Source organism: Melopsittacus undulatus, chromosome Z, assembly GCF_012275295.1.
Source record: "Melopsittacus undulatus isolate bMelUnd1 chromosome Z, bMelUnd1.mat.Z, whole genome shotgun sequence".
Classification (NCBI taxonomy): domain Eukaryota; kingdom Metazoa; phylum Chordata; class Aves; order Psittaciformes; family Psittaculidae; genus Melopsittacus; species Melopsittacus undulatus.
In genome coordinates, this window is record NC_047557.1 from 40,764,344 (window position 1) to 40,776,845 (window position 12,502).

General features: G+C 40.3%; 1 protein-coding gene across 4 annotated transcripts in view; it reads left to right on the forward strand.

Annotated features, from left to right (window-relative positions):
* Window positions 1–12,502, forward strand: part of LOC101870797 (TLE family member 4, transcriptional corepressor) — a 99,348-nt gene that overhangs the window by 31,809 nt on the left and 55,037 nt on the right. For 3 of the 4 annotated variants that reach the window (XM_034072665.1, XM_034072666.1, XM_034072667.1), the window contains exon 6: window positions 7,029–7,103. In XM_034072665.1, the coding sequence (XP_033928556.1) occupies window positions 7,029–7,103 (75 nt within the window). Of the gene's footprint in view, window positions 1–699; window positions 745–7,028; window positions 7,104–12,502 lie in introns of those variants that run through there. The other variant, XM_031054147.2, reaches the window with a different exon arrangement.

Sequence of the window (12,502 nt, forward strand, 5' to 3'; positions counted from 1 at the left end):
ATGAGTGCTGCTCTACTCTCTGCTTAATAAAGACAGATTAGTGGAAACTAGATGGTGTGTAATGATCTAGTTACATTGCTGGTGGATCCAAGCTCAAGTCCTGCATGGATCTGAGCTGAATAGCTGTTGATTTTGTACTTTGACTGCTACAGAATCTCTATATCTAGTCACTGGGTTTTATTTGATGTGCAGGAATAGGACAGCATATAAAAATGAGGTGTAAAGCTGATTCATACTCATGCTAAAGTGAGCACTAAACTGACATGATTTTGAAACAAAGGCAGAGGTGAGTACTTGGCAGGCAAAGCTGTAATTTTGGCAAAGACATGGGATCAGCATTTGCACAGCAGAGAAATCTTCTCTAGAGTATGTGGTACTGTGTTTAGAAACTATGTACTGGTATATTACTGCTGGCACTGGTACTGCTGTTTTCAGCCAAGTGCTGAATGAAACTTTATTATCATATACAGGTCACACTGCTCTGCTAGCTCTGCTTCTACAAATGCAGCCCATGTGCTTTCTTGAGTAGGTGTTTCTTGACAATTAGTCAAGCAAAAGGATTAGATGGGCTTAGAATACATTTGAAAAAACAAAAGATATGTTTGATTCACAGTGACTGATAGATTTTGGCCTTTGATTTTGGAAGTCCTGACCTCCACCTCCTCTACATGATCAGATGGAATCGAGGGGGGGAAACAAAAAAGAATAGTTTTGGAACTTTGCTCATAGTGGCATACCACTCAGGTAAGCACAGTCTGTCTCCTTTTTTATCTGCTCCCCATGCATTGTGCTTTGCTGTCCCCGGAACTGGATCACCCTGGAGTCATTCTCCTGAAAGCTGATATTGGTACATTTTAAGTCCCTGTCTTAGAGGGAGAAGGAGCTGTGAAGGCTACACATTGTACTTCATTCTTTTCTTCCACTGAGGAGAATCTCCCATATGGTGCTCTCATGCAGTAACTTGTGAACTGTGAGCCAAGAGCCCTGATCACTGTTTAACAGCGTCCTGGCCATCAAGCTAGGCATGGAGAGCAATTTTACAGTAATTCTGAACCCAGCCATTGCAGTAGCTTGTCATTAATCACTAGTTACAAGAACTATGTAAGTAGACAACTGAGATGGTCAGATTGTAAATTTGGAAAATGATGTTGCCCTACTTCTGTCATGAGTACAGTGCCACCCAGTGAGGGCTTAAGCACACCAGCATCAGTGTACCTAACGACTGCTGTTTACTTTTTTATGCTTTGGATCAGAGCTTTGAGTTAAGCAGTTTTAGATCTGAAAAAGACTCTCATATGGCTTGCATGCTAGCGGGCATCTGCTTTTTAAATCTGTGACCCATAAGGTTTCCTACACCTGTTTACACATCTCATTTGCCAAGTCGTACAGCCCCTCTGCTGCGCATGTTGCCTGGCATCAAAGCTCTTTGGGCTACAGAGAGGATGGAGAAGTAAAAAAATTCCCAACTTCAGCGGTTTCACATGCATTGACAAAGACAAAAGGGAGCACTTCCAAAGAGCCAGTGTGCACATTCATCATGTGTGGAGGCAAGGGTGCTTTTTAGTTCACCTAGCAAAGGAAGGGGGGGATGATACAGCAGAGAGGGATTGAAAGAGGAAGCACAAAAAAACTTTTCGTCTGTCTTGACAGTGCCTCTGATCCTGCTAGTTTTCGTACTAGGGATAGGAAGATCTTAGTAATTGCTTGACCTCTGTTTGCAGAAACAGTTCTTAAATGAGTTTATATTGGCATGTGCTTACGAGGAAAAAGAGATCTGATCTCCAGATTTGAGTAAGCTGCTAGACTTGGTTTCTATCTAATTTGTGTCTTTTAAAAGTTAGTGTCTTAATGTAAGTCTCTTTATTTCATCATCTAGATTAATAGAGAATTGAATTGCAGCATGCTTTTGCTGTTTATGCATTTTGCATAGAGTCTAATTGTGGAATAGTGGCTGAAAAATGTGATCAGACTCCTTTGTATTGTGCCTGAGGGAAAAATGAACAAAATACAGTGGTTACATGCACTGATGGCAACTTTATTGCCTCATAATAGCACCAGGTTAACTTGTCTTATTGCTTGTTAACTTTGTAAGAAATCAATGGCTTGTGATAACTCACTTAGAAGTAAGAAATCGTGGCCAAAATTGCTAGAGATCTTGAGAAAAGGATGCAATTATAATACATCATCCTACTGTGTACTAGTGTCTGCTTTGTTTCAGGGGGCAATCCAGTAAAGAATTCAGGAATTCTGCAGGCTTCAGTCAGTTTTACTGTGCTGTACATCATCTAAGCATGTATTAAAAATAAAGTCCCTAACCTGCCTACATACACTGTCAAATGGTGCCTTCTTTTTACGTAGACTCTGACTCAGGCAGGCAGTGAAAAAACAGCACCAAGAAATACAGGCTTCCCATTTTGGAAAGAAAGAGTAACTTGTGGCCAAGGCATGAGTTGGACCTTAGTCCATTCTTAGGGCAGTGATGTGTGTTCAATTTCTGCTGCAGAAGCAGGCTTCCTGTGTTGCAGCATTTTCCAGCTCCCTGTGAGGGGAGATACCAGTGTGCTCAAAATAGTTCCTCTTGTATAACAGGTGAAGGGGGTGCCTGCAACGTTGTAGGTAAATACTTGGAAGTTGTTAGAACACAGTTAACATAGTTTTGATCTCCTGCAGTTGGTATAGTTAGTTCAATATTCATAACATTGAATGATCTAGCCGGTAGAATGCAATTCATTTTGGGTCTAAAGCCATGGATGTTGCCTCTGCTAATTGATGCTTCTTCTCATCTGAATTTACCGGCTGCACAGTAGCACAACTCTGTGGCTTTCAAGTTGGGGCTGGTTCCTGTCTGGTCAAACTGCTGGTTCCTTCTAGTTTCCACGTGTGTGCTGTATTCCACAGTAAATGTGTGTTTGCCATCTGGTTCTCAGTAGTGTTTTTGGTGTGGCCTCATCATGCTGCCTCTAGACAGAGCTTTTCAGAATGGCACTGCTGCAGTTCTTAAGCAGGAGTTGGTCTGTACTCCCTCTAAACAGAAAATACAACAACAAAACAGATAATACAACAACAAAATAATATGAATAAAACATGGCAGAGCCTGCTTGCTGCTGCAGAGTGAATCGGTCAGTGATTTTTGCTTTGGATGTTGTTGGCAGTGCTGGAGACAGGCTGGAATTAGGTGTTTCTAACACCAGTGTCTGTGTGTGCATACCAGGGGGAATTTTGGCCACCTGTCAGTGGGAGGTGTTGGGTAGCTCTGACACGGTATAAGAAACCCAGGTATTTTCTACTCTGCTTCGATGACTGCACAGGAGCCAGGGCTAGGTGACAAGACAGTGTGATGGGGGAAAAGCCTACATCCTTCTTGTGGTCTCTGTTGTTACTACCCACTGTGAGACTGAAAGGAGACTATTTTCCAACACAAGGCAAGCGTGGACATGTTTCCTATTACAGAAGGCAAAAAGGGGTGAAGAGAAGAGACAGGGAAGAAGTTAAAAAGGAGAAATGATACTAGTCTTCATAACAGGCGGGGCAGGGTATTGAGTTCAATGCTCTGGCCTGTTAAATGCAGTGCAAAATACTGTTTTCCCCCAACTGAAGAAAGTGGGTCTGTCATTTGCTTGTGTGCACAGTGGAAGGCTAACATTAAATGTGTGTGAAAGCTAGAGCCCTGTCTATTTCTGGTTGGGAAAAAGTAACCCTTTATTATTGTTGCTCTTTTTACTTGGCTGTAAATCACTGCATGATCTCTTGATGGGCAGGCTAATGTGTACTGCTTGGTTTTAGCATAATGCTGCTTGTTACTGGCATGCTGGCCAGGGAAGGCATTCAAGCATACTGTAAGTGCTGGAGTCATTAATCCTTAGGTACCCCTGCGGGCTGGACCAGCCCCACTTGGCTACACCTTGGTTTCAAATAGCAGTGGGTCTCTGGGGCCCAGTCAGTCTTCTTCTCTGTGCCTGGAGATCTGCACACATTACTGAAGCTTCAGCTGGTAATGTGGAGCTGCCTGCCAGCCTCAGGTTCAGAAACCCAAGGGACAGCTAGTGGGCTCTTCAAACCTTGCTCATTACTCTGCCACACCACAGCATGACTTTGCTTTCCTGTCTCTATCCACTGGAGTGTGTGGTTTGTGCCTCTGACTTGAAGTAGCCCCAGTGTCACTGGGGATAGGCCCCCTCATGGGGCTTCAGGGTGCTGACTGAGAGTCTGCACAGCTGCTGCAATGAGGTGGAAATGATGGAGAGGCTAATTACAGACCATATATTTTGTGTCTTTTGCATACTATGCCAGTGATGATTAAATCAATGTTAAAGCAGCTAGCAATAGGAGAGTTTTAATTGTCTCTACGGTACCTAATTTAGGTTCAGTGTTACAAGGCCCATGGTTTTTCTCCTCTCTATGCAGACTTGATCCCAAGCCTGTGAGAATCAGTGAAAGGTGCCTTGTGAGTCTGCTTAGGGAATTTCTGTTTTACAGGGCTTTTTAGCAAGAGTGTTAAGGTGAGATTTTGGTACTCAACCCCTCCACCTTCTTTCCCCTCACCTAGGAATGAAATAGTATTTTTGCCGAATAATCCTGAGAGCTATTATTTGTATGGTTGCTGTAAAGGAAAGCAAACCACTCAAACTGTTGTGGAGCTGAATTATTTTTCCAAAACTTGGATGAGAATTGAAGTAATTTCTACAATAATTTTGATGTTTTCAGGCTGGCTTTCTTTAGGTCCCTCAGAACGTTTTTCTTCTGCCTGTGGCCCCAGGAATGGAATTTAAGTAAATGGGCATTGGAATTGAATGCTCAGACATACAAATCAAAAGCTAGGTTCCTTACTTTACCTCAGTGCGAAAAGCATTGCCTAGGAAGTGGTAGGAAAGCAGAGGTTACTGTAAACAGCTAAATAAAGGATATTTTTGTTAACTTTTTTTTAATGAAGATTTTAAAAACCCATGTTGGTTTTCTCCATTTTTTTTTTTTTGGATGGCTTGATCAAAAATACTATGACCCATTTTTAGTGTGACAGACCTACACCAAAAATGGTGGTGTAATTTTCATGATCACTGTGTTGCCATATAGAGCCACGTGTCACTGGGCTTTCGGCTACATAATCAATGGAAGCTGTATGTGTCCTTAACATGTGATGACCTGGAGATGATAACACATCACAGAAACTCGAGTCTTGAGTATTGTAATTTCCTTTTTGCTGGTTATCTTTGATGGCAGCACACAGCTTTGCATTTTTGCATTTGTATCTTTTTTTTTTTTTTTTTTTTCCTAAATGCCAAGAACACATTTGTGCATTTTCAGCCTGCTTTATGGTTTTGCATTGTCTGCTTATAAGTGACAGATTTGGTTTACTTTAGCACTGTAGCTTTACAAAACTCTAAATGGGAATGCTGTGATTCTGTTTGCAGCATTATGTTATTTGCGCTCCTGGCATTTCCTTCATTTAATTCTTTGCTTAAAACCAAGCAAACCTTAAAATAATTTTCTTTCTTCCAGAGTGTTTCTAAATTTTCTCCTTTATTATTTGCATTTATCCATTTTTTGTAGTTGAGGCCAGCATTCCTTACAGTTACAGGTAGATTTTTAGGCTGGCTTTGCCCCATTCTTAGTGCTTCTATTGGAGAGAGTTCATAAGTGAAAGTGCCATTTTTGTTTGTGCGTTGCATTGGGAATCAGCATTGCATTAGGAATCTGAGGCTGCCAAGTCCTGGAGGTAGTGGAGCCCTTTGTTATGGCCCCTTTTCCTACCAGGGCTGAGAGAGTCTTTCCCAGTGCTCTTCATCTACCCTTGAAAGTGTTGGTAGGAGCATTAAGGGCTTGGGTCCCCACCTTATTGTGTGCAGCTTTCTGTCCCAGGTAAGGATGAGCAGGAGGTATTGCTGCATGGTCTGTTCTTTAGCTCTGCGCTGCCTGTATACACAGGCGTGAGGGCAAACTGAAGGCTTTATAGACATCCTTTCAGCCCTTTCCTGAAACTTTGCACTAAAGAACATCTAGATGTTGGTTTCTATGCAGAGCTGGTGTTTCATCATTATGTTTTCAGCACCTCTCAAGATAGACAAGAGCTTGCCTTGCTCTGTGATCCACCAGTGGTTATTAATCAAGGCTGACACACTCCCAGTGAAGATCATACAGATCACACAACCTGCATGCAGTTCTCCCTGACACCCCTCTTGCACCAATTTGTCATGTGTAATCCCAGTCCTGCAAGGCTGCATGTGTATATGAATTTGCCACCAGTGGAGCTTTGAATAGGCATGGATCTGGTTGCAAGAAGAGGACTTTATTTTATCTGTAGTTGGTGTTTTCAAATAAATATCAATCAGTTTTCAGTATACAACAATTTTGAATTTACTGCAGGAATACAGTATCACTCAAACTGAGATAATATCACCACTGAAGCTTGTAAACTGTATTGTTAATTAGACCATGTGGTTTGATGGACTTTTTAAAGCTATTAAAATTTACATGTTGGAGATGAAAATAATTAGTTCTCTTTCACGTGTTTGACAGAATTGTGAATGGCATTTTAAATTTGTTTCTTACGGTTGAGCTGCTTTGAAATGTACCTAGGAGGAGAATCTTTATATCCGTCAGTGTGGGTGTTATGTGCATGTTGAAAATACATACCTCTCTTTTTCAGTATGCTTTTACTGTTTTTTATTTTTTATTTTTATTGAAAAAGTTTCGATGGCTGTCAGGAAAGTGGCTTGCCTTTTGAGTTGGTGTGTAAATTCAAAAGCACACTGAACAAAAGGTGAACAAAAGGAGAACAGTTCTTTTTTTAGCCAGGTTGTAAAATAGCTCTTTGGAGAGCAAAGGTGTTATTCCTGGCAAATAACAGCATAAACTCTTTTCCTCCCCTTACCTAAGTCTCACAGATAAACACAAAACATGACTGTCTGCTAGAGAAATTATTTCAAGCCCTTTCTGTGTTTGAGAAGTAAAGAAAAAAAAAAAAGGAAGACTCTCTACTTAATAATTTACAAAACAAATAATTTTGTTTTGTTTCTGATCTTCATTTATAGCACCAGCAACAAGTAGTGCAGGCTGTGGAGCGTGCCAAGCAAGTGACCATGGCAGAACTGAACGCAATCATTGGGGTACGTGGTCTTTCCATTTTAGCTCTAATAGCTTTTATAAATAGTTTTTCTTTCTTTCATGTATGAACTCATTTTCTTCTGATGGGCAAAAGTGGGCAGTAGTGAAGTTCAGTAGCTTGATCTTGATAAAATCTAGTTACTACCTGAAGACTTCCATTTGCACTGTGTTGAAAAAACTAATGGAGTGATTAATGTCTGTGTTGTATCCATTTCCTGAAGCTTGGTCTGAATCTGTTTTTTTTTTGTGCTTTTTGCTTCCTTTGCATGCTGTGTGCCAATCTGCTTCTGCAGCTGTGGTAACAGGTAGCCTTCATAAGACACACTTATGCTTTAGAAGGGTTTTTCACATCACTACTGCCAGCATCTCTTTGGACAGCATCTGATGTGTCTCTGGACTGTGAATATTCACCACACTTTCATTTTTACTGAAAAAAATAGATGTTACTTAAAAGAAAAAAAGCCTATGAGCAAAAAGAAAACAAACCAAAACAATAAACCAAACTGCCAACCCAAATCAGTGACAAAATGACCTGTCATCAGTACACTCATAGGCGTGTCTGCTCCTTCCTACTCATCTCAAAACAAGGGTATATGGAGCCCCTGTTGTGAAAGCTTTACATCCAGCTCCATTAGCATGGTAGAGCAGTCCTGTGAGATTTTATGAGTGTTTACATTTTACAGCTGGAGAGGAAAGGCATAACAATAAAAGCCATGACTGTTCACACTACATAAAATAAAGGTGAGAAGTCACAGCTTAATAGCACATTATTCACATGTATAATTATGCAGCTGGTGCAAGCAGTTGTTTAAGTTATTCTAATGAAGACACTACAACTGTACTTCCCATCTTCTGCACCCTCCCAAATGCTTTTTCTTTTGTGTATAGATTATACATAAAAGTCTTTTTGCTTTTTTTATTCAGTATATCAAACACACTTTGAAATGCTAATTATTCCATTTACTTTCATTAAAATTCAAATTGCTGAGTGAAGATGTGGATAAGGGTCGCCAAATAATCAATCTGAAGTGAAGATATTGCTTCAATTATGCCTCTGTCTTTTAACAAGGAAATCAGGGCTCTCTGATCATTGCTGACGGTAGTGTAGAGCAGTGGTCTGATTTTAGCTTGTTTTTAATAGCTTGTTTCTAACTCTGTGTTGTATCCCTTTGACCACAAGAAAACACTGATAGTCAATTAGAAGATATAAATGAAAAAGAGTAACCTTTATTTCCTCTGAAGTGCCCATTAGAAAGAAGGGGGTGAATTGGAGCGAGTCATGTAGAATCGTGAATAGCATTTGTTGTACGTCTTTTACGCTCCATGGGGAGAGTGGGAGATGAATAATTTCCCAATTAGTTTTCATTACCTAACAAAAATATTGCCTTCTATTAACATTCTTTGCATAAAGTAAGTAGCTAAAGGTTAGCTTCTTTGTTAAAGAAGTTTGTAAATGTGTGCATATGTAGTGTGTGTGTATATTTGCACATTCCGTTTTGTGTGTGTGTGTGTGTACACACTTGTGTATCAATACTTCAGAGTCTACTTGTGTTCATTTTTGCCATTCACCTTTGTAAATATTAGATGACTGCAAAAAGCAGTTTGCTTTCTAGTAAGACTGTGTTTATTAATGTGATGTTATAGATACTGGCTGTTGCAACATTACTTAAGTTTATCCTGCTTTCATGAGCCACTAAACCACACAGAATAAATATAAGCAGGCTAGATACCTGTCTGGGAGCCTGGCAATAACTTTTGTTGGTCTTCCCCCACCAGACAGAAATAAATTTTCTGGTTTGTTTGTTGCTGTCTGAATTTATCTCTTCAAGCCAATTGAAATTCTGTGGCCTCAAATTTTCATAATGTTTGAACTTAGTTTTGTGCATTAAAATTGGACAGCTCTCACATCCCTCATAAGACCGATTTTTACCTTGCTGTACTGGCTTTTTTTACTCCTATTTTGCATTGACCTAGGAAATATCCTATAGCTATCACTTTAGTTTTAGAAAAACAGGAGCGATACCGACTGAAAACTGTGTTCATCAGGTTTAAAGAGAAGTGATCTAGACCAATCTTTAAGAGATTCATTACCAAAAAAAAAGCTTAGAAGGCATGCTAGGGCACATGAAAAACAGAAAGGTGCTTGGTGACAGCCAGCATGGCTTTACTAGGGGAAAATCCTGCCTGACCAATTTGGTGGCCTTCTATGATGGGGCTACAGAAGTGATGGACAGCGGTGGAGCAGTTGATGTCATCTACCTGGACTTGTGCAAAGCGTTTGACACTGTCCCACATGACATCCTTGTCTCTAAATTGGAGTGTCATCAATTTGATAGGTGGACCACTGTGTGGATAAAGAGCTGGCTAGATGGTTGCACTCAAAGAGTTGTGGTCAATGGTTCAATGTCTGGATGGAGATCAGTAACGAGTGGTGTCCCTCAGGGATCGGTGTTGGGACCGGTCTTTTTAACATCTTTGTCGCTGACATGGACAATGCTGAGTGTGCCCTCAGCAAGCTTGCCAGTGACACCAAGCTGTGTGGTTCTGTTGATATGCTAGAGGGAAGGAATGCCATTCAGAGGGACCTTGACACGCTTGTGAGGTGGGCTGATGCCAGCCTCATGAAGTTTAACCATGCCAAGTGCAAGGTCCTACACCTGGGTCAGAGCAATCCCAGGCACAGCTACAGGTTGGGCAAAAAGGAAATTCATGGTAGTCCTGCGGAGAAGGACTTGGGGGTGTTAGTCAATGAGAAAATGAACATGAGCCAGCAGTGTGCACTCACAGCCCAGAAAGCCACCCGTATTCTGGGCTGCATCAAAAGGAGCATGACCAACAGATCAAAGGAGGTGATCCTCCCCTCTACTCTGCTCTCGTGAGACCTCACTTGGAGCATTGTGTGCAGTTCTGGTGTCCTAAACATAAAAAGGACATGGAAGTGTTGGAACAAGTCCAGAGGAGGGCCACGAGGATGATCTAGGGGCCTGGAGCACCTCCCCTGTGAAGACAGGCTGAGAAAGTTGGGGCTGTTCAGCCTGGAGAAGAGAAGGCTGCATGGAGACCTCATAGCAGCCTTCCAGTATCTGAATGGGGCCTACAGGGATGCTGGGGAGGGACTCTTCATTAGGGACTGTAGTGATAGGACAAGGGGTAATGGGTTGAAACTTAAACAGCAGAGGTTTAGACTGGATATAAGGAAGAAATTCTTTACTGTGAGGGTGGTGAGGTACTGGAATGTGTTGCCCAGGGAGGGAGTGAATGCTCCATCCCTGGCAGTGTTCAGGACCAGGTTGGATGAAGCCTTGTGTGATATGGTTTAGTGTGAGGTGTCCCTGCCCATGACAGGGGGGGTTGGAACTGAATGATCTGAAGTCCTTTCCAATCCTAACTATTCTATGATTCTAAGTTCTGATTGCATGAGTACTCACAATAATAATATGTATGCACTTAGATTTAAAGTCTGAAAATGTAACATGGGACTAAAAAAGGCTTTTCATACTTTGTAAAGTGGTTACAAATAAAAATAAACCAACATAATTAGAAATCCTTGCTTTTCTATGTTTCTGATTATGTTGTGTTATTTTATTTTACTGGTTGGTAAGTCTGATGGAGTTTGTGTTCTTTTAACATTGTGGTATTTTAAAAACTTCCGAAGTTTTTTTCTCTTTACAGTTTTTAAAAATGTGTCTTTAGTTACCCATTGAACTGTGTATCAGAGAAAGGAAAGTGTTCGGGTTTTTGCAGTGCAATTGTATATTAAGCTTCTTCTAGCTTTAGGAGGCCCAATTCAGGTCACCTCACTAAACCCCATTTGGTTCCAACAGGGAATCCCTTGTTTTGAGTTTTGAATGGATTTTACCAGAATGGAGGAAGGTGCAAGAAAAGAATTGAATGTGCACAAATCATATCTCTCCTTGTGTTTCACATGTATATGTTTTTGTGTGAATGTGCTCTGATTTAATGAAATCTGATGAAGCACCTTTTAACTTTGCAGTATTATTCTATCTTTATTGGTAAATGAATGAAATCACTGATCCATGCAGTTTAAATGCAAAATACTGAAGTGAGCCTGGAACCCCGAGAGAATGCTTGTTCTCCTGACAATAAACTAGTTGTGTTTAATGGAATGAAACACAGTTATAATGACTTCTTTCACAGGTCATGTTCAGTTTCAAACTGTTGATGGGCTGAAACAAGTTAAATATCATCTATCTTCTTCTAGAGAGATGCAGGGAATAAAAATATACCAAATTTAAGTATCATAAGCATGCTGCAGGAGGACTGTAAACCTGCAGGCATCCAGACTCTGCATCTGGTGTTTGCCCTGGACACTATTGTACAGAGTTCTTGCTCAGAGCAATTTGTATGGCACATCCAGAGCTCCTTTCCAGGTTGGGCATATTGGAATGAGCAGTGGGATGTTATCCGGTTGATCTTGTCATGTGTCATAGTTGCCATGTTTTTAGAATTAGAATCTGCAAGGTTACATTGTTGGAACAACACACAAACTGTAGTCTTAAATCAGTACACTGATATAATTAGGAGTGATGTTTTCATTTCCTGTATTATTAAATTGAGTCATCTAACTCTCTTAAAATGTTTTTGTTTTGGTTTGTTTGGGTTTGTTTTTTTAAATTCATTAGACTATATAATCAGAGCATGCTGTGTGAATGTGGTTACATTTTAATAAGAGTACTAGGGAATTAACTTGTAACTTTATAAGAATTTTATCAGTGTTTCCTTCCCCCCATCCCCATTTAAAATAGTCTGTTTTCTGCTGCAGTTAGGTAGTAAGGCAGAAATAGAGGCTACTGCTTGTGTCTCTGTTTATCACATGGAAAGACATAAACGTACCAAAACCTTAAGAACAGGCATGTGATGGTGTTCAAAGAAAATGCAGTTTAGTACAAGAAATGCTGAACCTCAATTTTTAGCAGTGACATTTTAATGATAGGAAGCCTGCAAAATTATTTGCCATCAATTGTGAAGGCAATAACAAGCCTTGGTGGTTTTTCACACCCTCTGTGTTAAGTGCTTTCAGAATGACAGCGTAAACTGTGTTGGAGAACTCCAAGGAAGTAAAACTGATTAAAATGTTCATGCTTGAATGGTGCTGATGGAAGAGTTCATTTGGACTTTCTCTACCTCCTGCAGCTCAAGCTGAAATATTAAAATTCAGTGGATTTAAATCTCTCTCCCCTCAGCTCAGGAAAAAAAACATTACATTTTAATAGGTTTTAAACTCATAATTCATTGGTTTGGAGCAGTGCTATTACATCTATTTAAATATTACTTGTATTGCTGAGGAAATGATTTAAATTATTTTTTCTTTACCATTCTGTACATCTGAATGAAAAAAAAGGCTTTTGTTTAATTTCTAAGCAATTTGTTTTATTATGTC